At 45.0% G+C, this 25,781-nt stretch overlaps 1 protein-coding gene across 1 annotated transcript in view; it reads left to right on the forward strand.

The window, feature by feature from the left end:
- Positions 1-7,795: 7,795 nt before the first annotated feature.
- EXT1 (exostosin glycosyltransferase 1) overlaps positions 7,796-25,781 on the forward strand; it is a 338,991-nt gene continuing 321,005 nt past the window's right edge. The window contains exon 1 of the mRNA XM_070940369.1: positions 7,796-9,139. Coding sequence (XP_070796470.1) covers positions 8,178-9,139 — 962 coding nt within the window. The 5' untranslated portion in view covers positions 7,796-8,177. The remainder of the gene's footprint in view (positions 9,140-25,781) is intronic.

A 25,781-nucleotide genomic window follows, 5' to 3' on the forward strand; every position in this document is an offset into this window, starting at 1 on the left:
ATAACACCAGTAGTATTTTGGCAAAAGCAGCCTTTAAAATAGAGTTGAGCATCATACAAAACTGATTTCTAGTAATATTTTTTAAAAAAAAAATAATATTGTTGATAATTGATATTTCTGACAGCAACAGTCTGACCAGAGTAATTAATAAATAAATAAATAAATAAATAAATAAATAAATAAATAAATAAATAAATATTTATTATAAATATATAAATTCAATTTATAAGTTATAATTACGCCACCCATCTCGCTATCAAGCAACTCTCGGAGGCTTACATGACAAAAACGACATTATGAAACATTAAAACAATAAATACCAACATTAAAATTAACAAAGATCGGTTGGCTTTTTTGTGATATGCCAATGAAACCAGTGTTAGGACCCACTCGGTTATTATAAACACAGCCGGTTGGGTTGATTTAATTAATTCTGCCGACTGACAGCAGTTTGATTCTCACTGCCCCAAGCTTGACTCAGCCTTCCATCCAAACTGGTAGCGACGATCACGAGTATCCGCCTAGGCTCCAAGTCATGCTATTTAGGCATGTTTTTGAGGCTGGGCGCATGCGCGGAAGGGGCACGAACGAGCAAAGTATATGCGTGGAAGGCTGGGTGCATGTGTGGACAGTGCGTGTGTGAGCAGCGAACCAGTGGTAAAAGTAACTGAAACCCACCCCTGCTTCCATCCTTCCGAGGTTAGTAAAATGAGGACCCAGATTGTTGGGGGCAAGATGCTGACTCTGTAAACTGCTTAGAGAGGGCTGTAAAGCGGTATATAAGTCTAAGTGCGTTAATTTTATAATCCATCCATCCCTGGGATTGTGAACAGATATCCACCTCTTCAGCAGTTAAAGGGTGTTCTTCTGAGAGTACCCCATACCTGGCAAAAAAACCTAACTTCTGCTGTTCAAATTTCTTATTTCAAAGTATAATACAAAGGCTAATTTGTGAGCAGCCTCAGGAAGGCTGTTCTCCTAATCTGTGCAAAAAGGGATTTGCTTTTTGCTTTCTTTCTGACTATAAAGTAGAGCCCGAAAGATATCAAAGTGTCTTTGATATCTAAAATATATCAAAGTATTTTTTTTTTCTTTTTGATTAGCTGATGTGACTTTTTTTTTTTTAAAGGCACGGACACTAGACGCCTTCCAGAGCTGTCTGGAATGTAGTTTGCCATAACTATTGCTTCATCTGAATTCTATAAGATATTGCACTAAGAAGACATCCACCCTCCAGCATCAATATCTGTGAGCAATAACCACCATTTCCTCCCCCTGCAGGTTCAGGTTTTTCTCACTTCTTATCAGCTCGGTTTATTGGTCAGCTAAAGCATTTTCACTATTTTCTCCCTTATCACTTTATTGTATTTTATGACTCTGCAATTTACAGCATTGGATTTCAACATCAAAGAGCAGCTAATTAAAGCAATTCAAAGTTTGATAAAAGAAAAGAAAAAGCCACAATGGGAGAACAGAAAAGTGCTTAGGTTGGCAATGAAAAAAATAAGCTAGACTCCAGGCAAGTCTTTTTGAAGGAAAAATGTCAAAAACTGGGCCCGGTATTTGTGGCTGCTTTGCCTAAAAGTAAAGATTTCCCTATCAGTTCGACTTTAGGGCACGGTGCTCATCTCCGTTTCTTGGCCGAGGGACCCAGTATTGTCTGAAGACCATTTCTGTGGCCATGTGGTAGCCAGCATGGCTATACATCAAAGGCGAGTGGAACACTGTTACCTTCCCACCGAAGTGGTACCTATTTATCTACTTGCATTTGCATGCTTTCAAACTGCTAGGTGGACAGGAGCTAAAGCAAGTAACAGGAGCTCACCCTGTTGCGCAGAGCTCGGGTCTCAAACCCAGGCTGTCAGCACTCCAGCTGACAAGCTCAGTGTCTTAAACTGATGAGTCATCACAACCCCAGCTATCTACCTCTCTTCAAATTAGAGATAGCCCTGGACTGGCAACTGTTTGCTTAGCTACCCTGGCCTCCTAAAAGCCACTAATCACCCAATTTCGAAGTTATGATGTTGGCATTCCCTGCGGTCATGTGGCCATATTTTTGGGTGCTTGGCAACTGGCCCACATTTACAGCTGTTTGCAGTGCCCTGAGGTCATGTGACCACAATTTACATTTTTGTTGGAAACCTCTGTTTACTTCAGATTTTTGGCAAAAACCGCTCCATAGCCAATAACGGGATAATTAGGAAATTTTGCTTCTCTTTCTCCAAACTCCAAAAAGTGTGTGCTCAATCACTGCAAAAAAAATTGTAAATTTGGGCCTATTTGTATGGTGATCCACTTTACAACCATCATGACTGCGGACTATAATTATCAGGCTCAAATATGGTCATAACTCAAGGGCTACCTGTACATAATTTAATAATTATTTTTTCAAGCAATAAAAAATATAACTAAAAGAAAAAAAATATCTCATCAAGTTATAAAAGACCAAGGAAGTCCTGGCACTACCCACAGGCGAAGTACTCTAGTAAATGATCCAGGAGTGGGTTTCACATTATGTTACTACTGGTTCACCACGCATGCACACGCTTGCTTCGTGTGTGCGCCTGGTTTGTGCATGTGCCCGGCCTTCCACGCATGTGTTTTGCTCGCATGCCTTCCGCGCATGCACCCAACCTAGTGGTGGGTTGCCTCTGGTTCAGACCGGTTCGCAAGAACCGGTAGTAAAACCGGTGGGAGGCCCCGCCCACTGCCCCGGGTGTCGTCATCAGCGATCTGCACATGTGCAGAAGCTTTGTGATCTCATTGCGAACTGGTGGTAAAGGGAAGTAGAACCCACCCCTGACCCGACCTCAAAAATGTGCCTAAATAGGATGGCATAGAGCCAGGGCAGGTGGCTGGCCCACCCACGATTTTCAATACCGGTTTGGGTGAACTGGTCCAAACCGGCTGAATACCACCTCTGAAATGATCCAATAAACACAAAATGAACTAAGAAAGATATTATCTGCCCTACCCACTTACTTTCCACTTTCACCTCTCCTGAACTGCTGAGTAAAAGGCAGCCAGACAATGTAACATATGTCTATACTTTTCCTTTGTGATATACTGCTGGCCCCCAACCTCCAGTCTGTGGAACGGCACCAGTTTGCAGCATTCCAGAAACTGGACCACGCAAACAAGCAAAGCCCCATCCATGAGATGTAGGTAGCAAATTAAACCATGCCCCTCCGCCGGTCTGCGGAAAAACTTCTCTCCACGGAACCAGTTCCTGGTGCCCAAAAGGTTGGGGGTGGAGGGAGCTGACATACAGGCTTTGTTAGAGTTGTCTTCCATGAAATTTGCTCTGGATTGAAGGTTCAAAAGTGGGCATGTGGAAACAAAGGATGTATGCATGGATACCAGTAGTATCCATTTTTAAATTTTAAAAGTTTTAAATTTTTTTACTACTGGTTCTGTGGGTGTGGTTTGGTGGGCATGGCAGGGGAAGGATACTGCAAAATCTTCATTCCTTCCCCACTCTGGGGCCAGTCAGAGGTGATATTTATTGGTTCTCCGAACTACTCAAAATTTCTGCTACCGGTTCTCCAGAACTGGTCAGAACCTGCTGAATCCCACCTCTGATGGATACAAGATACACACACACACACATCCTTGCCTGCGTTCAATGAACTTTTATAAACTTTTTTTTCTCTAGGATATTTTGGGCAAGTTGTGAGGTGGAAATGTTCTGTATATTGTTCCTTCCGATTGTTAATATTCTTCTATATTACTTCACTTTGGGAAACCACCCAGTAATTTTTGGAATTGGGAAGCCTAGAAACTGGACACAAATAAGCAACCCTGCACTGTACACCTATGGTAAACCAAATCATGGTTTATACAAGCCAGTCTTTTGGGTTTGCATGACTCACAGGTCCGTGAGCTGGCACATTAAATTTACCATTCTCTGACGCCATTTTACACAACAGGAATTGGAGAGGGGAGACAGTGTTGTATTCAGATATACTCCCTTAATATTTGGGGATGAGTATCAATAATCATTGGCCTATTTTCTCTGGCTTGTGTTTTGCAGTTAAATTTATACTTTATACTCAAGAGAAGATAGAAAGTTATCTGCATGGCTTGCAAACCTCCAGGTTTTTTTTGTTATTGTCCAATTATTAAAGCACAAACGACTTCCACTTGTAAAGGAGAAATGCTTAAAGGGAAAATTTTTTAGAGTGGATTCAAATAAGTGAAAAGGGGGCCTTTAAAGGCATTTCAACCCAATGCTTTGCTCTGTTCAGGTATTCAAACTGAATACCTCAAGTCTTTGCTTCAACCTATCCAATGAAAAAGAAAATAGTACCCGTCTGATGAATTGGTTCCACTAACAAACATTTTAAAAGTTAAATCAGAATGTGCCTTAATATATGGAAGGAAAACATTCCGGAGTTAGAATGCAGGTAGTCCCTGACTTACAACAGTTTGTTTAGTGACCGTTCGAAGTTACAATGACACTTTAAAAAGGGACTTATGACCATTTTTTACACTTATGACTGTTGTAGCATCCCTATGGTCACGTGATTTATATTTGGATGCTTGACCGCTGACTCACATTTATGACGGTTGCAGTGTCCTGGATGTATGTGTGTGTGTGTGTGTGTGTGTGTGTGTGTGTGTGTGACGTGATCCCCTTTCGCGACCTTCTGACAAAAACAATGGGGAAATCAGATTCACTTAACAACCGTGTTACTAACTGAAGAGCCGCAGCGATTCACTGAACCAACGTGGCAAGAAAAGTCGTAAATTGGGGCAAAAATTCACTTAACAGATTTCTCACTTAACAACATAAATTTTGGGCTCAATTGTGTGGTCGTAAATTGAGGGCTACCTGTATCTTTTAATTTTTGTGTTTTGTGTCTTTGTTGCACTTTAACAGGCCCGTTTTTAAAAGTGGAAGGACGATTTGTCTCAGCCTGGTCTTCCCATCCTTTTGTCTAAAAAGTTATGATCCCAGATCTACCAGGCGGCAATGCCATCAGCCTGCTCTAGAGGGCATTGACACAAACGTGGCTCTCAAGAAAAAATAGGTAGGAGTACTTTCACTTCTCTTTCTTTCTCCAAGTCTCCCAAAAGTTGAACAGGTTAGCATCTCCCTGCTCTTCCACTGTAGGTCCTACCCACCCTTAAGCGCCTTCCTCAACGCTCCTTTGCAACAGAACAACTCCGTGCAAGAAAAAGGAAGGTTGAAGGCGAAGGAAGGTGTAAGGGGGGGGGGCTGTGTGTCCTCAAAGTTGCTTAACTCCAGGAGCAGCAGCTGGTGCTAATCTCCAGAGCAGCAAAAGTGATTGACAGGAGCCAGCTTGGAAACTAAACACCTTTGCAAAACCCGCAAAGTCCGCAGGCTCTACTTCGAAGTAACTCAGTTGAGATTCTACTTCCCTTCCTTACAATCTCTCCTCCTCCTCCTCCTCCTCCATTTCGGGGCGTTCGTTAGATGCCAATCTGTCCCTTTCCCTCATGGATTACAAAAGGGGCTGGGAGCCCAAGAATTTTGGGGGGGATCTAGAAATCCCATTCCTTCTAAGCGGGCTGCTACTCATCGGACGGAGGGGAAAAAAAAACACTCCGCAGCCGATTGCCTTCTAAAACCTAGAATCACTTCGATTGTCCCTTTGAATGTCCCAAAGGTGTTTTTTTTTTTTTTCAGGAGTCCAACTTGCCTCTTGAAAAAAGAAAACACCTTTAGGACAACCATCACCTGAATGACTGAGAATCTCCATAGACATAATAAGAATTTTTGATTGGCCAAGTGTGATTGGACACACAAGGGATTTGTCTCGGCGCATACGCTCTCAGTGTCCATCAAATAAGATCTTTTATTTATAAGAGACATTTGTCCCGGTTCACATTCCAATAACATTTTCCTTGCATTGCAAACGAGCCCGGCCGGAGCACGGGAAGAGTTTTTGCCTTCCAACGGGGCTTCTTCCCTCACATCTCTGTCGCCCCGCATCTCCCTGGCGGTTTGCCCTTAAGGCAAAAGTGGAAGCCTTTTTTTTTTTTTTTTCCCCCCCACGGATCCCCTCCACCGGTTATACCCGGCGAGATCGCGAAAACCCTTTCGGAGCTCCCTTTTGTTAGGAAGGGATTTAAACTCTCGGGATCTTCGGTTCAGACGTGCTTGCTTAACTCGAATGCCCCGCTCAGCGCCAGAGCGGGTGGGGGGGAAGGCGCGAGCGGGGCGGGGTCTGGCTTTCCCACGGGGGGGGGAGGTGCAGCCCCCCCACCAAACACTCCCACGCGACCTCTCTGCTGGGGTGTATGTGTGTGTGTGGGGGGGGTGAGGGATAGGTGGGGCGTCCCTATCTCAACGGGCCGAGGGAAGCGCTTCCTTCGCTCGCTCGCTCCAAGACACTGCAAAGCCGTCTTTTCCTTTCTCTCTCTCTCTCTCTCTCTCTCCCCCCTCCCCCCCCCCTCAACCCCAACCCACTCCGCCTCCCCAGGCCCGGCGGGTTATGAATGGGTGCAGCGGAAGCACCGCCCCCTCCGGACGTGACGCCCAGCCAATCGGCCGGCGGCCTGCGTGGATGGATGAGGTCAGCGCTGTGGTGTCGGGGAATGGAATGTTGCAAGTGTTAACATTCGGAACCGGGGCAACGTTCGGAGATCGAACGCCGCCGCCGCCGCCGCGATCGGGCAGCGTCGCCAGAGGAGCAAGCGGCGTCCTCCTCCCTCTCTCCCCCCCCCACCTCCTCCTCTCTCTCTCTCTCTCTCTCACCCCTCCCTCCCTTTCTCTCCACCCCCCCCTCTCCACCCCCGGCCTCGGCTGTTTCCCGGGCTTGCGTGGATCGCGCCGCTGAACTGAAATGAATGGCTGAGAGGGGCGGGGGCTAAAAGGAGGCGGTGGAAGAAGAGGAGGAGGAGGAGGAGGAGGCGGCGGCGGTGGTGGCAGGAGCGGCAGCCGCGGCGGCGAAGAAGGAAGGAAGGAAGGAAGGAGGAGGAGGAGGAGGAGGATCTTTTTATTCGCTTCCATCCCCGGGGCCATCCAGGCAGCGAGATCGCAGGAAAGCGTGCGGAAAAGCCCAGGCTGGTCATGCTTTGCAGCCGGTGCTGAAAGCACCGAAAGAAAGAAAGAAAGAGACAGAGAGGAGAGAAAGAGAGAGAAATGCAGGGATTCGTAAGGTTACGGTGCTGGGGCCGGAGGATGTAAGCCCGCCGGTTGCTGTGTCTTCAGCGAGCCCCAGGGAAGCCCTGCATCAAACAGATTCTCGCTTGCCGCTCTCTTGGGGAAAAAAAAAAAAAGCCGGGCGCCCGGGGCTTATTAAGCGGACTGACCGACCGACCGACCGGCTTGGGCTTTGGCTGGACTTGTCTTGCTCCTTCCTCCCTGGTTTGTTTGTGGTGGTTTGTTTGTTTGTGTTTGGGCTCTTCCAGGGGATGTTTGGCCCGAGTTGAAGTTGCTGCTCGGCTCTCCGTGCAACCCCCCCCCTTGTGTGCGTGTGTTTGTGTGTGGAGTGTGTAACGCGTGTGCAAGAGAGAGAGGGAGAGAAGAGGGCGGGACGGATTTCTCGGTCTGGCACCCGCAGATTGGAGAGAAGAGCCGGAGCTCGGGACTCGACGGCTTTTCTCTCTCTTTCTCTCTCTTTCTCTCTCTCTCTCTCTCTTCTTTTTTTTTTTCTTTTAGGTTCAGAGAGCCGCCCGCTGTCTTTGTCTTCTCTTCCTCCTCTTTGCATTGCCAAGAGCCAATTCCCAGCCTCCCTCTTTTTTTTTTCTTTTTTTTGGGGGGGGAAAGCCACGCTGGGCGGGCTTGGCTTTTTTTTTTTTTTTTGCCCCGGTTTCTTGCGCTCGCCTTCTTTTTTTTTCCCCCCCTCCCTTCTTTCTCCCTGGCTTTTTAAACCAGACCCCCCTCCCACACTCGCCCCTCTCTTTCACCCGGCCTCGCTCCCTCCGTCCTTCTTCGTTTTTCTATCTTCCCCCCTTCCCCAACCACCACCCCTTCCTCCCAGGGCGAGCCCGAAGATGAAAGACCAGAGGGGAGAAAGTTAACGAAATCGCCCACATGCGCTGCATCAGCCCGAGCTTTTGGGAAAGGAAATCCGAGAAGGTGGGAGAAGAGAGTTTAAAGTCTTGGCAGGCGGGAAAATGGCGGACTCAAGCTGAAAGTGTCACTTGGCAAAGTTGGGCGAGCTTTGTGTTCATCATCGACGATCCCCTTGACCCAGATAGGACACATGCAGGCCAAAAAACGCTACTTCACCCTCCTCTCGGCTGGCACTTTCGTCGTCCTTCTCTTCTACTTCGGCGGCTTGCAGTTCAGAGCATCCAGGAGCCAAAGCAGGCGAGAGGCGCGCAGTAACAGCGGCAAGAATGGCTTGCAGCGCCCCGAACGCTACTGGCCCCGATTCCCGGACGCCCTGCGCCCTTTCCTGCCTTGGGATCAGCTGGAGAGCGAGGATTACAACCGGCACGCTTCCCCTCGCCAGAAGCGCGACGCCAACGCCGGCGTCTACAAGGGCAAGAAGTGCCGCATGGAGTCCTGCTTCGACTTCGCCCTTTGCAAAAAAAACGGCTTCAAGGTCTACGTCTACCCGCAACAGAAAGGGGAGAAGATCGCCGAGAGTTACCAAAACATCCTGGCCGCCATCGAAGGCTCCCGCTTTTATACTTCGGACCCCAGCCAAGCTTGCCTCTTCGTCCTCGGCTTGGACACCTTAGACCGAGACCAGCTCTCCCCTCAGTACGTGCACAACCTGCGCTCCAAAGTGCAAAGCCTCCATTTGTGGAACAACGGGAGGAATCATTTAGTTTTTAACTTATATTCCGGCACCTGGCCTGACTACACCGAGGACGTGGGTTTCGACATTGGCCAGGCCATGTTGGCCAAAGCCAGCATCAGTACGGAAAACTTCCGGCCCAAGTTTGACGTCTCCATCCCTCTTTTTTCTAAAGATCACCCAAGGACAGGAGGAGAGAGAGGCTCCTTGAAGTTTAACACCATCCCCCCTCTGAGGAAGTATATGTTGGTGTTCAAGGGGAAAAGGTACCTAACTGGGATAGGATCAGACACCAGGAATGCCTTATATCATGTCCATAATGGGGAAGATGTTGTCCTGTTGACTACCTGCAAGCATGGCAAAGATTGGCAGAAGCACAAGGATGCTCGGTGTGATAGGGACAACGCCGAGTACGAAAAGTAAGTGAAGGCGCTTTGGCCTCTCTCTCTCTCTGGTTGCTTTCCTTCTCTTTTCGCACACGTGGCTGGGGTAGCAGTGACAGATTAATGTCTTGCAAATGTTCCAGGCAGTTCTCCATCTCCCGCCCTTCCTTGCTTCCTTTTTGTCTTTTTTTTTTTAAATTAAAAAAAAACAAACTCCAGCTAAATCGCAGATCCTTCGTGGGCCTGTTAGAGATGCAATTCATTATTTATTTGACACACCCCCCCCCCTTTCTTCCTGATTCTCTCAGTACAGTTGTTCGATTGTGAGCTGAAAAAAAAAAAGCAGGTGCAATATTGCAAGTTTGTTGTTGGGGGGGGGTGTAGGTAGTAGTTGGACATACTATTTCAGTTTATTTGCTGCAGCACGGAACTGGCGGTGGCTGCCTGCCCATCTCCTCCAATTGGGGATTTCACCTGTGATACCTAATTATTACTATTTTTTAAAAAGTGGCAGCCAAGGACACAGAGTCACTGTTGAGCAAAAGGTGTACAGGATTGTGCTGTGAGTTTTCTTAAATGTTCAGGGATTCATATTCATGCCTCGGACCAAGTGCACACGCCCCATTAATTTCTTTTAAGTAAAATGGCTCTGAATCACAGTGTAATCTGCTATATCTTTTTTTGCTTTTAACTGGAGTTGCTCATTCGGGCTCTGTATGTCTCAGTTGAGTATTTGGATTGGAAAGCCGAGGCTCTTTTATACTTCCTCGCTCATGAAACTCTTCCCATCCATCTCAGAATTCAACGTTTTCAATTTTTACCCTGATGAGTATGGCCTGAAAGACAATTCTGGGCATCTGCTAAAATGTGCAGTCATGTATTTTGCAGAGGCAGTTATCTCAGGTGTTCAGCACCTTTGTGGAAATGGATCTGTTGATCTTTCCAAAAGATCACTGTCTCATTTATTTTTCTTTCCTGCAAAAACTGTAACCTCAGTCAACATGAGGTGTGGAATTGCTCCAACCTCAAGCCCTTTACATATGTTTTTCCATGTTGACAGCTATTTCCAGTGATATAAACATTTCCTGTGGTTTTTCCATTCTGTGACACTCATTTCTCTTTGAAATTAATTCTGAAGAGTTACTTTGGATAGCAAATAGATATTGTATATTCTGTAGAGTACTTTATTGCCAGAGTATGTTAACCAGCTTTCTGACCTGCCCAGAGCTCACTCTTCAGACCTACACACTACTAGGTTGCACTGCAATTTGGAAACAAGCTAGGGTTACGCCAGAGATACTGCAAGAACAGGTCTGTGTGAACTCTCTTGACATCCCAAATTTGATTTCCTTGGCATGAACAGGATTGTGCACTTGTTTGCTATTTTCCTTTTTAAAAATAGCTCACAAATTGTATGAGTTTTTTTTTTGTTTAATCTGAAGCTGCTGACACAACAGATTTGCAAGGCAGGCCAGGAAGGGTTTTACTGATAATGAAACTGTTTGAAACTAATTAGTTAAGTTTAAATGCTGATCACAGCTGTGTTTGTAGAGTTAAGATCCCTGTGTTAAAGAAACCCACTGTATGCAGAAATTGGGAACTTCAATTATATACGTATATATTGTTCTAAACCTGTATACATCAAGATTTGCTTAGAGGTTCACTAAATCAGAACTATATTTCATATCAGAATTACCAAAATGTCTAAAAGTTAGATTGCGGTCCTTGCAAATGAGCTTGTCACTTTATAGTATTTCTTAAATCCCACCCCCCAACTTTTCTCTGGGACGTCTTGTAACATATTGCTACCTTCCAGGTAGATTGGACGGAGAGACAACGACTTGACCAAACCTTCCAGCAGGTTTCCAAAATCTAGGTTGAATTTAAGCTTGACTCTAGTCAACTGTTCTAGTCAAAACAGCTTAGTCAGTATATCACAGTGGGGTCAACTTTGGTTCCTGGTCAACTTTGCTTGCTGTCAGGAAAACACTAAGCAGGGTTAGATATGGTTAATGCTTAGATGGGATAACTCCAGGGAAATCAAATCCATTTAGGTGGGGAATTTGACAGATCCTGAAAGAAGAGAGTTGTAGACTGTTTTTCTCTGTCCGTGTGCGAGTCTTAAGATCAGTCTTGTGACTCTCTGGACAAGTCCACAATGTTTTTGAAAGAAAACATGGATGGATTCAGGAAGTCACCAGCAGTTGGGCTTGATCGACCTTCTTTTCTTTATTAGAAATGCCTGAGAAATGGATGATCAGCTAAGTTCTTTCAGGATGGAAGATGCATGCTTCCTAAAGCCTTATCTTTTCAGCCAAGGACGGTGCTGAAAATCTGAGCGTCCAATGTGGCTGCTTTCACAAAATGGCTGCCTGTGAGGAGACCATCCACACACAAGGTGGTTCCAATAGGAGGTAAGGCCGTCCAGGGATACCTCTTCCCTAAGAGGCCGATCATCAAAGATACTTTTTAACTACCTGAGGTGGCCTATTTGTTTTTTTTTTTTTTATGAAAATGTGGACACACTTGTACAGACAGTTTTGTCACCCAGGAATTTTTCTGACAACTATCCTTTGGGCTACGTGAAGCCAGTTGTCCTTTTTGCAAGTGAAGGTCGTGCATTGCTTCAAAGTGGACTACTTTTCTGTTTAACAGCCAACTAATAAAATAGCATCTTGCACAAAACCAGCTCCCACATTGCCATATGGCCATAGAATGGCCGACTTGATTGCATTGCATTGAATGGCGAGAAAAGTTTTTGGTTCGCACACAGTAGTTCTAGGTTCTCCAGTGGCTTATGTTCACCACACTGAATGCAAGTTTTCATAAAGAATGTGTGTGAAATTAGTTGATTCGGCTGTATTTTGGGGTGCAAGATGAGGGAAATACCTGCAGGAACTTATATCCTTTTCTTTCTCTGCCTTTTTCCATCTTCTGCTGAAGCCTTTCCCAGCCTTGACTATTTATGAAATCTGATCTGATAATGTCTTGAAGCATGACTTACTTCCAGAATCCTTTAGAAGCACATTATATCTGTTTTTATGTACAAACGTGTTATTTATTAAGATTTTTAATTGGGTGAAAAGTAAAAGAAGTTATTTTAGAAAATATATCGGTATGAACCATCCCAGTTTGCATAGGATAGAAGTTTTAATGTTTCTTTTTTAAAAGCAGCCAGAATATGAGTCGGTGCATTAAAATTCTCCTAATTGCTAATAGACACATCAGCAGTGTGGAGCCTCAATGGACAGGGGCAGTATATATCTAATTACCTGAGGTGGATGGTAAACATTGCTGTGTATTGGATGCCAAAATAGCTGGCTACTTGTTTGGATGTAGGATGTCCATTCCAGCAAGACAATTCTCATTTTTGGAACCAGCCACAGCTCTGAAATGTCTTTTTTGTTGTTGTTGAGGTACACATGAATAAATCAGGTACTTACTTGCCTCTCAGTTTCCTGTGATACTTGATCTTCACTTTCCTGAGTAATTAATCTTACCTTGATCTCTGTGGAAGACAGGAGCTCAAATATTTAGCAAGTAGTCTTCTGGTCTGGGAGCCTGGCAAAATCAGCCGTGAATGGCTGTTCAGGTTAAAAAAATTAAAACATAGATTCTCTTTCTTGCTCTGTCTCGCTTTAAAAACTCGCCTCATGTTAGTCTGCAGCCTTATTTGTGCTTTTCTGAATTTAAATCTAAACAGATTTTAGAGGATGCAGAATCTGTTTCTCAATAACCTGGATGGAGTCAGAATGTTTGAATTTTCTGTGAAATCTGTTTTGCATATTCAATTGGCAAAAAGTGACAAGAGGAACAAAACTGAGCTTAGCAAGTTAATTGCAATAAAATGTAGTCTAGAGAAAGTGCTGAGTGCCCCACTTTTTTTACCCGTCCATCTGTTCCCTCCTACCCTACTCCTTCCTCTAATAAGCCCACTACCTTTTTACAGTGTGTTCAAGAACATTTGACGTGTTTTAGCGTAGTCTTTCCAAGTTCTATTAAAAAAACCCATCTGCAGGAGCAGACTAATTAATTTTCCTTGAAGTTATACATCTCAGCAGATAAAGCTGATGCTGGCTGAAATAAATTAAGTTACTTTGATTAGGATCCTTTGAAATTTGACTGGGTTTTTATGTTACTTGTGAAATGTGACAGCATTATGAATGAATTTAATGACAACTGGCTTTATTAATGGTCAAGTTGAGCTCCTTTACAATTTTCATAGCAATGGTATGGAAGCGATCTGCCATTGCATTGGCTTCCAACTTCTGCTTCCATTTTCCCACAGTCTGGAATTTTCTGCTGGTCTCTCTTTTACTAACTGGGCCTCCCCTGATTGATTAAGAAGTTAAGACAGAGTTGGCCAGGTAATACATGGGCTTTGTAACCATGATTTATAGGCTGCAGCAGGCTGAGTTTGCCCAACATGCTAATCAATAAGATAGTCTTTATAAATCACAACTTTTACAGCAAGCTAAGCCAAAGCCCAGCAAAACACTTTATGGCTTATTGAAAGCATGAGTCCAGCCACAGAATTCTGCCTAGTATTCAAACCTGGCTTTGTTATCATTTTTCGTCAAGATAAGAAAAGTTTGGTTGAGCTTGTCAAGCAATAGCAAACACAGATACATATTTTGAATTGAAAATTGCTAGGATGCCTTGCAAAACATTCCAGCTTAAGAAAGAAATTCTTTAATTAAAGAAATGCATTAAGGGTCTTTCTCATGTGTGTGCTGTGGCCAGATAATTTTTTAAATAGTTGGCCCATCTAGTAGGTAGTGTTGCTACTCTAAATCCTGGTATTTTCTCTTATCAGGATTGAACTAAGATAATAATTAAAAAAAAAAAAACCTCTGCAGGTGGTGATCATGAAAGGAGCTTGATTGGTTTGTAGTTGTAACTTCAGAAAAATGTGACAGGTTTAGAATGGACTGTTGACCTGTTCCCAAGAATAGAGTGAATATATACTCAGAGAATTAATATTTTGGCAGTGAAAGTCAGTGAAATATCCTCTATTATTTTTATCTCTTATCTGGAAGTAAGAAGGGGAAAAATCTGGAGTGAGAAGGTACTGACCCTTTCGTGCAATTTTTCTTGAATCCATTTCAGACCCAAGTGCTGCTTAATGGGGTGAGCTCCCATTACTTGCTTCAGCTCCTAGTAGTTTGAAAGCATGCAAATGAGAGTAGACAAATAGGTACCACGTTGGAATGAAGGTAACATGACATGATAGCAGTGTTCCAATATTTGAGAGGCTGCCACAAAGAAGTGAAGGTCAACCTATTTTCCAAAGCACCAGAAGACAAGACAAGAAACAGTGGATGAAAACTAGTTAAGGAGAGAAGCAACCTAGAACTAAGGTGAAATTTCCTGACAGAACAGTTAATCAGTGGAAGGACTTGCTTCCAGACATTGTGGGTGCTCCATCACTGGACGCTTTTTAGAAGACACTTGGATAGCCACTTGTTTGGAATGGTATAGGGTCTCCTGCTTGAGCAGGAGGTTGGACTAGAAGATCTTCATGATACCTTCCAACTCTGTTTTTCTGTTATTCTGTAACAATGTTCCGTGTACCTTGGTGTATAGTCATGCTGGCCACATGACCCTAGAAATGTCTTCAGACAATGCTAAGAAACAGAGATGAGCACCTCCCCCTAGAATCGGAGATGATTGGATGGGGGAAACCTTTACCTAAGAGGTGCTTCAAGGTACTGTATTTTTTGGAGTATAAGAAGCTCCGGACTATAAGATGCACCTTTTTTTTGGAGGGGGGGAGGAAAACAAGAAAAAAAACCTGCCTCTGCCTCCCAACAATTTGCCTCCTTGCAGCAAACAGCAAACAGCCTGCTTTAGTTTCATTTTCATTTTCAGCACAGCCTGATTAGCACAAGAAAAAATCTGCCTCCCAGCAATTTGCCTCCTTGCAGCAAACAGCAAACAGCCTGCTTTAGTTTCATTTTCATTTTCAGCACAGCCTGATTAGCACAAGAAAAAAAATCTGCCTCCCAGCAATTTGCCTTCTTGTAGCAAAAAATGGCGGTCCGCATGGCAATAGGCAATGGCAATCCCTACAGCCTGAAACAGCTGAGGGTCGGGAGCCGATCCAATCAACAATCAGCTGCTTGTGCTAATAGGGCTGTGCTGAAGCTGAAACGGGCTGTTTGCTGCAAGGAGGTAAATTGCTGGGAGGCAGAGGCTAAAGGGTGGGGTTTGGTGGGTGGGTGGGGCTACATTTGGTGTATAAGATGCACCCAAATTTTCACTCTCTTTTAGGGGGGAAAAGTGCATCTTATACTCCGAAAAATATGGTATGTGGTGAATTGACCAGCATTTTAAAGCGTTGGCTCCAGGGCAGAAATGATACTGGCCTTCTTATGTGGATTTTTAAATTTTATTTTATCTATTCATCAAATTATAAAACAACATATCAAATTATTATATTTTTAAATCACAAAGATTAAGAGAAGACAACAGATGTTAACAACAATAGTACTATTTCATTTATAATTATAAGCCATGGTTTGGTTTTGACTGTGGTTGGTTGAGAAGAAAACAGAGGTTGGCTATCGTGTAATGCTAAGCCAAAATACAACTGTAGGACTTAGTATCAAAATAAATGACGTGGGTAATATAAAGTTACACAGTCTGTGTTCTTTTTAGGTAACTACCTCCCAGCTGAAATCTATAGATCTGATCTTGGGGATTCTTTGAATTTTGTAATTTTGCCCTCTCTGGAATACTCTTGAGGGCTGTAGTGAGAAGACTGGCAAATACATTGTTTGAAACAGAAGTGCTTGATGATAAGCCTTTTTCCAGTGGGAAGATATTGAGTAAAGAATATGAAGGAGTCAAGTTTTTAATTGGTAAATTATAAAACAGTCAAGGGCTGTTCCTTCTGTAGAGGAGGCCTGAAATCAATGGCATAGATTTTTGTGATGAAGTTTGCGAGGAAATATCTACGGTAGCTTTCTTTATGGTGGTTGGGAATTATGCTGGTCACCAAAGAGGTGATGGGATTGAAGTCCAGCATATCTGAAATGACATTGATAGTAGGAAAACTGATGCACGATAAATGGTGTGGATTAGCATAATGAAGGGAGATAGGTGTTTTATTCAAATTTGATTTTTTTTCTGATTTTTTTTCTACATTCTTCGTCTCAGTGTTGTGCTATGACAAGCCACAATGAATATGCTGTTAACATACGAGGAGATAAATAGCTACACATCTATATATGTAGTTTGTTGTCTATTCATGTCAGAAGCATCACAATTAAAATAAGGCATACTATATAACAAGTGTTCCCCAACCCCTGGGCCCCAGACAAACTATCGGGCCATGGTCTGTTTGGAACCAGGCAGTGCAAGCAGAAGTGGTAGGCCGGGTTCCCTTCTCTCGCCCGGGCCAGACCAGTTGGGGACCTCTGCTATATAACATAAAATTTAAAATATAAACCATAAGATTAGTGTGTGTGTGTGTGTGTGTGTGTGTGTGTGTGTGTATGTGTTTTCTGAGGTTTTCGCGGGTGTTTGTATGTAGGTCTTTGGTTATTCGGGTTTTCTTCAGTGTAAAATTGGAAGTGTCTTGGCGACGTTTATATATATATATTCTTCTCTTTTCATAGGCCTTTATGTGTATTTTTCTCTCAGCCAGATTTTTTCCTATGTAAATCAAGATCTTTATACAGCCATAGTTCAGTGAAATCCCATTCACTAGTTTCTAGGCTTTATCAGACATCAAACCAGCATTTTGCTGTCTATTGGGAGACTAAAGGGAGACTAAGATAGATCTATTTTGGACTAATTAGTCCTCTTCAGTTAGCTACACCCTCATCTCATGTCTCCTTCCTGTAAAGGTCAAATATTTATTTTATTCTCTTTTCGTAGGTCTTTATGTGTATTTTTCTCTCAGCCAGGTTTTTTCCTACGTAAATCAAGATCTTTATACAGCCATAGTTCAGTGAAATCCCATTCACTAGTTTCTAGGCTTTATCAGATATCAAAACATATATACATGTACATGTACATGTACATGTACATGTACATGTACATGTACATGTACACATACATACATATATATGTTTTCTGAGGTTTTCGCGGGTATTTGTATGTATGTCTTTGGTTATTCGGAAGTGTCTTGGCGATGTTTCGACGAAGTCTCATTTGTCATCTTCAGGCTGGTGTTTTTGGCTTCGTGCTTCTAGTTTTCGTGGCGAAAACACCAGTCTGAAGATGACGAATGAGACTTCGTGGTGACCCTCACTTTTAATTACAGTCACCATTTTAGAAATGGGCACACAAACTCACAAGAATCACGCGGTGAGAGTGCTGACTCAGGTCTACTGCCACCTTCTGGTGAAAAATATGGCTGAGATGCTCTGCAGAGCAGGGTGGCTGTGGAGCAGGAGGCAGCAGGGGACAGTTGCGGGAACCGCTGTGCGGTGAAGGGAAAAATGCCGGCCGGTGGGGATGAGTGACAGGCTGAGCTGGCGGGGAGAAGAGGCTGCGGGCCGTTTGAAATTTGAACACAGGCCGCAATTGGCCCCTGGGCCGGACTTTGGACATGCCTAGTTTAAGGCATCTGGTAATAATTCTGCTAGCTTCATTCAATGTATATAGTTAAATAGTGTCTTCCCTGTTGTAAATTAATCTACCAATGTGTAATATATTTTGTCCGTAGACTGGCACTGTATTCAGACGGAGTAATGGTAATAAGTAGCCACTGATCAGCTGAAGGTTTTCTCTAAACATAAAGAATTAACTTATTAAGCGTAGCTTTAAATTATGCTCTATCTGCCTGCATAATATGTTGAGTGAAGAAAAAAGTACAGTTAAGTATTCTAAAAGCCCAGTGGTGGATCAGAATATTCTGCCTGCGTGCAGATAATGGCTTAGAGGAAGAATGTATACTTTGTGATCGTCAAGTCTTGGATTCAGTTTTTTGCCACTTTCAGATACATTCCTTGAGCAGCTTTTTAACCTCACCGCCACAAACTTGAGACAAGTAATAGATTTCATTGTACCTCTTTAGTTGTGTAATTCTCTGCTTTCTAAAGAGTTTTATAGATTATTGGAAAAAAGGGCTGTTCTACCTCTTTATTTTCGTAGGATTTACTTTTTTAAACTCTACAGCTTTGCATAATATCTAACAGGAGTTTTGGAATTCAAAATAGGGTTCCAGAAATCCACTGTTGTTCACAGAGGAATTTTAAGGAAGGCAGCGGGTCGAGCAAGAATAGACACGTTTAAAGCACAAAAGGGTGGGAAAATAGACATGAAGAAATTGCAGGCTTGAAAAAGAAGCCATGATATATATATATATATATATATATATATATTTGGGAAGGAATAAAAGCAAACCCCAACCACTAAAAGGCTTTGAGTAGCAACAACATAAATCACAATAGATTCATATTGTAGCAAGATGAATAAAGAGATGCACTTGGTTATCTTCTCTTTCCTGACTGACTGATCCTAGCATATTAAAATAAAATGCTTCATTTTGTGAAATGGGCTGTTTGTGCATTTATTATGTAATATCCGTCCCCCTAGGTGTGTTTGAATAATATCGAAATAATTTTAAAACCAAACTTTCTTCTTTTGAATTAATGCGTTAATTCTACTTTAATTCTTAAGACGTTTACTTTCTAAGGGCCAATAATACAAAAGCTTCTGCATGCATACAGTGAATGTATGCTAGGTATTATCCTCTTGACTGTGAAACCAAGAAAATTTCGGTTTTGATGGGTGATCTTACATAGAGATAGACATAACTTTGAGCTGTAAGTTCTAGGTAGTCCCAAAGCTGCTTTTTCAAAAGGCAAGTGGACTTTCCGGTTTTTCTTTGAAGATGTTTCGCTTCTCATCCAAGAAGCTTCTCAGTTCTGACTGAATGTTGGAGGATGAAAGGATTTGTATTCCTTTCGTCCTTCTATCCTCCATGTCTGCAAAGAAAAAACAAAGCCCAGTTGCCTTTTGAAAAAGCACCTTTGGGACAGCAATGACCTGGATGAGAATTTCCATAGATAAGTTCAATATAGGTTGAAAAGGGTTTATAATTTAATATAGAGAATATGGTGAGTCTGCAGATGATATTAATTTCCCCCAAATAGAAAAAAAAACTCTCTATCCTGGTCTGCTGCAGAGAAGGATACCTTTTCAGGTGAAAAATACTGCACTACAGAACTTACATCTTTGAGTGCAAAAGAGAAGCAGGTTCTGTTTTCTTAATTTTCTCTTTTTGTAATGTTGCAGTCTTGAATGCCTTAAATTATCACTTAACAATGGGAAAAAAAAAATAACATTGCCAAACGTTTTACATGTTTATATAACAAACTTTATAGCCATGAAAATAAAACCGGTTTAATGCCTAAAGTGAAGCAAATACTGAAATCCCCTCTAATATATTAAAAAATCAAATACACAGACGCTTGTTACAGCAGTTAAAATGAACAAGGTAGCGCACTAAAATAAAAATCAGCTCTCCGCAACATTTTCTTGCTTCCTGGGCAAATCACTTTTACTATCAATAACTTCAAATCTGTTCTTTAAGTGATTTTTTTTTATCCTTATGCTTTCTTTATACCTGTTTCTATGTCACATATTTTGTGTGCAGCTGAATGGAACAGAATTAGCCCTGATTTTGTTGATTAGCTGGCTGGGGAAACCCAAGTTATTCAGGGTTTTAAGAGTGCTAATTGAGAAGGTTTAAAGATTATGTTGTCTCTTTTCCATTTCCCCTGCATGATCTTTATGGGCTATAATTGTATGCTTGGACTTGTGCTTCTGACACCAAATTTGTTATAAATCACGATCATCTGCAAGTTCTCTTTGTTTGCCTCTATTCAATTAAAGTCCCTTTTGAGCTCCTGGAATGTGTGTGTATATGTGTTGAGCTTTGATGTCTGTCTCTGATAAGCTTTCCTCTCCTACCTTCATGACTGGGTGTTTTAGAATGAGCCTTCAGTTCCTCTCTGACTCTCTCCAACTTGTTTAATCATGGCTAATAAATTGGCACTGGCATGTGAATAGAAATCAATGATTGGATTTCTTTGTAGCGAAATAGTGCATGCTTTTGTAAATTAAAAAAAAAATGGGTTGTTTTATCTTGGAATGGTGTATGGCAGGGTGTCAGATCCGGCCTCCAGGATGCTTAGATCTGGCCCACAGGGCCGCCCTTGAAACAGCAAAGGACTGTCCCTGCCAGTGAAAACGCCACAGGTGCCCCCAACAAAAGTGACGTCGAACTGGCCACACCCCCTGGCCAGCATCCCCCCCCCCGAGGTCAAAACAAGCCTGATGTGGCCCTCAATAAAATTGAGTTTGACACCCCTGGTGTAAGGGATAGTGTTGACTTAAGGAAATGCATGCTGCTTTTTAATGCACATTTTCTCACCAAGATATAGAAGGTTACAGCAGATTCTTTGGTTGCAGGTTTAAATGCATGTTTACCGCATTTACCGTTTGGTTCACATCAGCTTCTAAGTACAGGTATTTCTTGACTTACAACAGTTCATTTGGTGACCATTCAAAGATACGGACACTGAAAAAAGTGACTTATGACCATTTTTCCACACTTATGACCATTGCAGCATCCCCATAGTCACGTGATCAAAGTTCAGACGCTTGGCAATTGGCTCATATTTTTGACAGTGGCAATGTCCTGGGGCAGGGGTGGGCAATTGTGGCTCTTTTACAACCTGTGGACTTCAACTCCCCGAATTCCTGAGACAGTTTGGCTGTCTCACACACACACACACACACAAAGTTTGTACAAAACTTAATTTACTAAAATAACTCAGTCTTTTTCAAAACAAAGGCTGTTAATAAACTTTCTTAACAGCCTACAAGAAACCAAAGATAAAGTAATCTCAGTCTTACGAAGGTTGGCAGAAAGCCCAGAAGCAATGTGCAGAAAATCCAGACGCGAAGTAGAGTGAACTAAAATTGTTCCCTACATCTTGCTTCAGTTGGCGTTCCTCCTTAAATAGGCTAAGGGAGTGGCCAAGTAACCCCAAGCCTTACTCTCGAGGAGACCTCCTCCTGAGGAGCCGCCACTCCTTTTGGCAGCTCTGCGCGCCCGTGCATTGAGAAGAGGCTCCTCCTCTTCGTCCTCTTCACTTAAAGGAGCTTCTGGAAGTTCTGAAGGCCCTGGCTGAATCCCTGCCACCCTGCCACCACATCTTCTCCAGCCTCCTCATTGTCTGACTTGGGTGCCAGCTGCAGAGGCTGCAGGCGCAACACCACACCAGCCTCCTCACTGTCAGAGTCAGCTACAATCCGCACAGGCTGCTGACGGGCCACAACACAACCTGTATTCTGCTCCAGAATGGACAGCTCAAATTTCCAGTCTACACAGGGGACTGCAGGATTTCTAACTCCTGTGGTGGATGACAGATGAGATGAAAATACAATAAATGACTGGAGAAAAAGGTGCATAAATGAAAGTGCTGCTATGATTCTGTCAGGTGCAGACAAATGATAAAAGATGTGTGAATCTAGATTTTATGCGTGGGTTTTTTAGGCATTCTTGATTCTTGATGATTCCTTGGATATGGCCTTGCAGTTTTCTTAGCAGCCTTTTCAGAAACAGTTCACTATTGTCTTCTTCATAAGCCAAAGTCTCCCAGCTGGCTTTCTACTTAAGGCAGGGGTAGAATTCATGGCCTTCGTGGTTTCTGGTTCAGTGTCATTAGAATCCAAATTTTGTGCTTTACGTGTAAGATAGGAGGAGGAGGAGGAGAAGAAAAAATTACTGCATGCGACTTAATAGTTTCAGTTTTCCCCCTCCCCATTTATGGATTTCTCTTTCTCTCTTGCCCCAAAGATGCTTTTCCAAAAGGCAACTGGACTTTCTTGATGTTTTCCTTGAAAATGTTTCGCTTCTCATCCAAAAAGCTTCTTCACTTCCTTAGTTTTCAAGGAAAAAAATCAAGAGAGTCCAGCTGCCTTTTGGAAAAGCTCCTTTGGGACAACCATGACCTGGATGATTGAGAATCTCCATAGACATACTTTTCCTCCCTTGCCTTAATCCGCACATTAATCTGACCCTTGCCTTAATCTGACCACAGACACATTGGATAAGGCAATCTGATTTAGAGGGAAACAACCTGTGAGTTTGATGTTTAACTGTTACGAAGATGTCATTCACATTGCAGGTGCCAAATCAGACTTAACGTTTACCTCTGCAAATCAAATTTACCATTTGCAGGAGAAATGAAGACAATATTTTCCTGTGCGCTGCTCCCACTATCCATGCATGGGTTAATCCTTCAGTGCTTGGCAAACAACTGAGTGAAAACAAAAGACTTTTCCTCCCCTTTCCGGCTCCCAAGCCACGCCTCTGGTCCTATGATCCCCCAGTCTTCACTCAGTTGCTGGCAAACACTGTAGTGATTTTTGGAGCTCCACAGGTTTCTTAAAGGTACAGTAGTCTGTGGGGTTTTCCTCCTTTTTTTCTTTATTACTCTTCCAATTTCTTTCTTCCCTTTCCTTAGGGCGATTAGGCTTTTTTGTTAATTTTGAATAGATTCCCTTTCGCGGTTTACTTTGCTCTCGGAGTGAATAGCAATCACCAGCTGGAAGGGGGGGGAGCAGAGCATCGCGCCCACGCCGCTCGCTTGGCCACCTCCTGAATTTTAAACCGGCATATCTTCCCGCGGCGCTGCTGCAGCGATCGAGCTGCGCCCCTCCAGCTGGCCGGCGGGCTTTGAGCAACCCGCCTATTTCAAACTGCTCGGCTCGCCTAAACAACACCCCCCCCAGGAGCGATTTCGCCTCACCGGCTTCGGGGCATCAGCGCAAGGCGCAGCGGAGCGCCAGAGAGCTCGGCAGCCCCCCCCCCTGTGCTAGGAAGGGCAAATTCCAGGAACGAGCTCCCACCAAGGCAGTCGCGCGGCGTTTGGTCGGACCCTCGGGCCGCCATTGTAAGTCCGTTGCCTGAGTCGGGCACAGGCCTCCTCACGTGCCAGCGCCATATTGGGGGACCTTCGGGCCGCCAGATTGGCCAGACTCATCAGCCTACGCCCCCATCGGCCATCGGGGCGGCCGCAGACTCCGCCCCACGCCCGCAGGAGGCAATCAATCCACCTCGCCCCCACCTTCTGAGGAGTGGTTCTGGCCTAGCTCGAGGCTCTTTTTGAAGAGATTACCCCTCGGCTTGTGGAGCTACAGGGCAAGGGGCCTGCCCGAAGAACCTAGCGGCTGCAGTTATGTCTCGCTCCCCTCCATCCTCAGATATGGAGCTAGAGCTCACCCCCCCCGCGCAAGGAGTCAAAAGGGGGGGAAAATAAATCAAAGAAGAGGCATGAGAGCTCTGCCAGCAGGGCGGCTTCAGAGGGCTCCCTACCGTTCCAGAATAGAGACGCCCTAAGGAGATACAATGCTCTGGAATGACAGTGGGAGAAGGCGCACAAGGCAGCCTCAGAGTCCTCATCCAGAGAGCCTGCGCCTTTGGAGGCCACACACGCCCCTCCGAGAGAGGCAGAGCCAGGAGTTGCAAGTGTGTCAGACATTGCAGTGACCCCAAGAACTCCTGATTTCCCCAGGGCGGGCCTCATCACACCCCGCTTCGAGGCAGGCTCAGGGGCCGGACCAGAGACTCCAAGGGGCCCCTCACCAGCTCATCATATATCGGGCCATTGAAGCAAGTTCAACGCCATCAAGGGCAGACCCTCGGCTTCAGGGGGGCCAGGAATAGCAGCCCCAATGGACTTTCAGGCCATGTTCTCGGCTGCACTGTCGTCATTCTTCTCTGCAACCCTGCAGCAGGCAACTCAGACACCTGGACAGGCCGCACCTGCCCAGGCACGGCAACACCAGCTCCAGTCCCATCTTCTCCCAGTACAGGGCCAAGAATCCTCGTCTGAGGAATCAGACCAAGCGGAGGAGGCCCCTGAGGAGATGGAGTTATCAGAGGATGAGGGCCTAGCACCGGAAACACCGGCATTCACAGGCCTCTTTCGCCCGGCCCTATTCAAGTCCCTACTCCACAAGGCTAGACTTACAACGAACCTGGGAGTGCCAGGGGACGTCACAGCCGCTACCCCCTCAACGGTGGGCCCTCATGACGCGCTCTTCAAATCCTCAAAACCGCAAAAGGACTACATTCCTTGCCCTCAGCTGTTTGCGGATGTGATCCAGAATCCCTGGGGCCAGCCGGCCTCGCTGGCAACACCTAGCAACCTAGATAAAAAACTCTACTGCTCAGCCCCAGAGTTAGAGGACCTTCTGGCGCTCCCTTCAGTAGACCAGCCCGTGGCAGCGTTAGCCTCCAGCTCGCTGATCTCCACTGACCCTCTGGACACTCTTAAGGCGGAGGAGAAGAGAATGGAGTGGGCCTTCCGCAAAGCACATCAGGCTGCAGGCTGGGCGATCAGATCGGCAACGGCAACTTCCTTCTTCAACAGAGCGTCACTCATTTGGCTCCGGCATCTACAGGACAGGCTTCCCCCTGAGGACACCAGACTGCATCAAGATCTAAATAAGATAATAGCTGCTACAGAATACACAGCCGACGTTTCTTTGAACGCAGCCAAATTTGCCTCAAGAGCTCTGGCTTCAACCCTGACAGCTAGGAGGCTCTTCTGGCTCCGGCCCTGGAAGGCCGACTTCAAAGCCAAGTGGAAGTTGGCAGCCGCGCCATACAAGGCACCAGAGCTGTTCGGAGCCGCGCTGGAGCCCATGCTGATCGAGGGGAAGGACAAGAGGAAGATCCTCCCCTCAACATATCGGCGCCAGGAACGCAGATACACACCTTACCCGCTCCAGTAGCCCTTTCGTGCCGGCGCCAGACCCAGGGGGTCCTCCTCTCATCGCTCCCAATACCAGGGGGGAGACAGATTTCACGACAGGCAGCAGTTCCGAGACCAAGGACGACAACAGCAGCCTAAGCGCAACTTCCGTGGAGCCGGCCCTAAGCCCGCCAGAAGGGGAAAATGACTCCAGGCCCACGGGACCCATAGGGGGAAGGCTCACCCTCTTCCATCTACAATGGGCCAGCTCGACTTCGGACTCTTGGGTAAGGCGTACGATCTCTTCAGGATTATCCATCGAATTTTCCGGTCAGCCGCCCCACCGGTTCGTCCGTTGCCCAACCCCTCGATCCTCGGAGCTTCAGGACCTAATGTCACAGGAGATTGCCCACCTCCTGGAGGTCGAAGCCATAGAGCCGGTCCCGCACAGCCAGCGGGGCTCAGGCTTCTACTCAACCCTCTTCTTGGTACCCAAGAACTCCGGGGGCTGGAGGGCTATACTCAATCTAAAGCGTCTGAACCTGTCCGTTCAATACCGCAGGTTCAAAATGCACTCCCTCAAGTCCATCATAGCGGGGGTGAGACAGGGCGACTTCCTTCAGTTGGTCAACCTCCGGGAGGCTTATCTGCACGTGCCCATTCACCCGCATCACCGTCGGTACCTGAGGTTCGAGTATGCGGGCCGGCATTACCAATACCGTGCGATGCCATTTGGACTCTCGTCGGCCCCCTGCACCTTTACCAAACTGGTAGCGGTGGTGGCGGCCAGGCTCCGAGCCGTCCTGATCCGGGTGCTCTGTTACCTGGACGACATTCTGGTCCTGTCGTCCACACCCGACCAGGCCTCCAGAGACATGAAGATGGTGATGAAGATCTTCCAGGATCACGGTTTCACCATAAACCTTGCAAAGAGTCAACTTCAGCCCACC

The sequence above is a fragment of the Pituophis catenifer genome, unplaced genomic scaffold (assembly GCF_029215685.1).
Source record: "Pituophis catenifer annectens isolate HBS135680 unplaced genomic scaffold, rPitCat1.0.hap2 SCAF_3, whole genome shotgun sequence".
NCBI lineage: Eukaryota > Metazoa > Chordata > Lepidosauria > Squamata > Colubridae > Pituophis > Pituophis catenifer.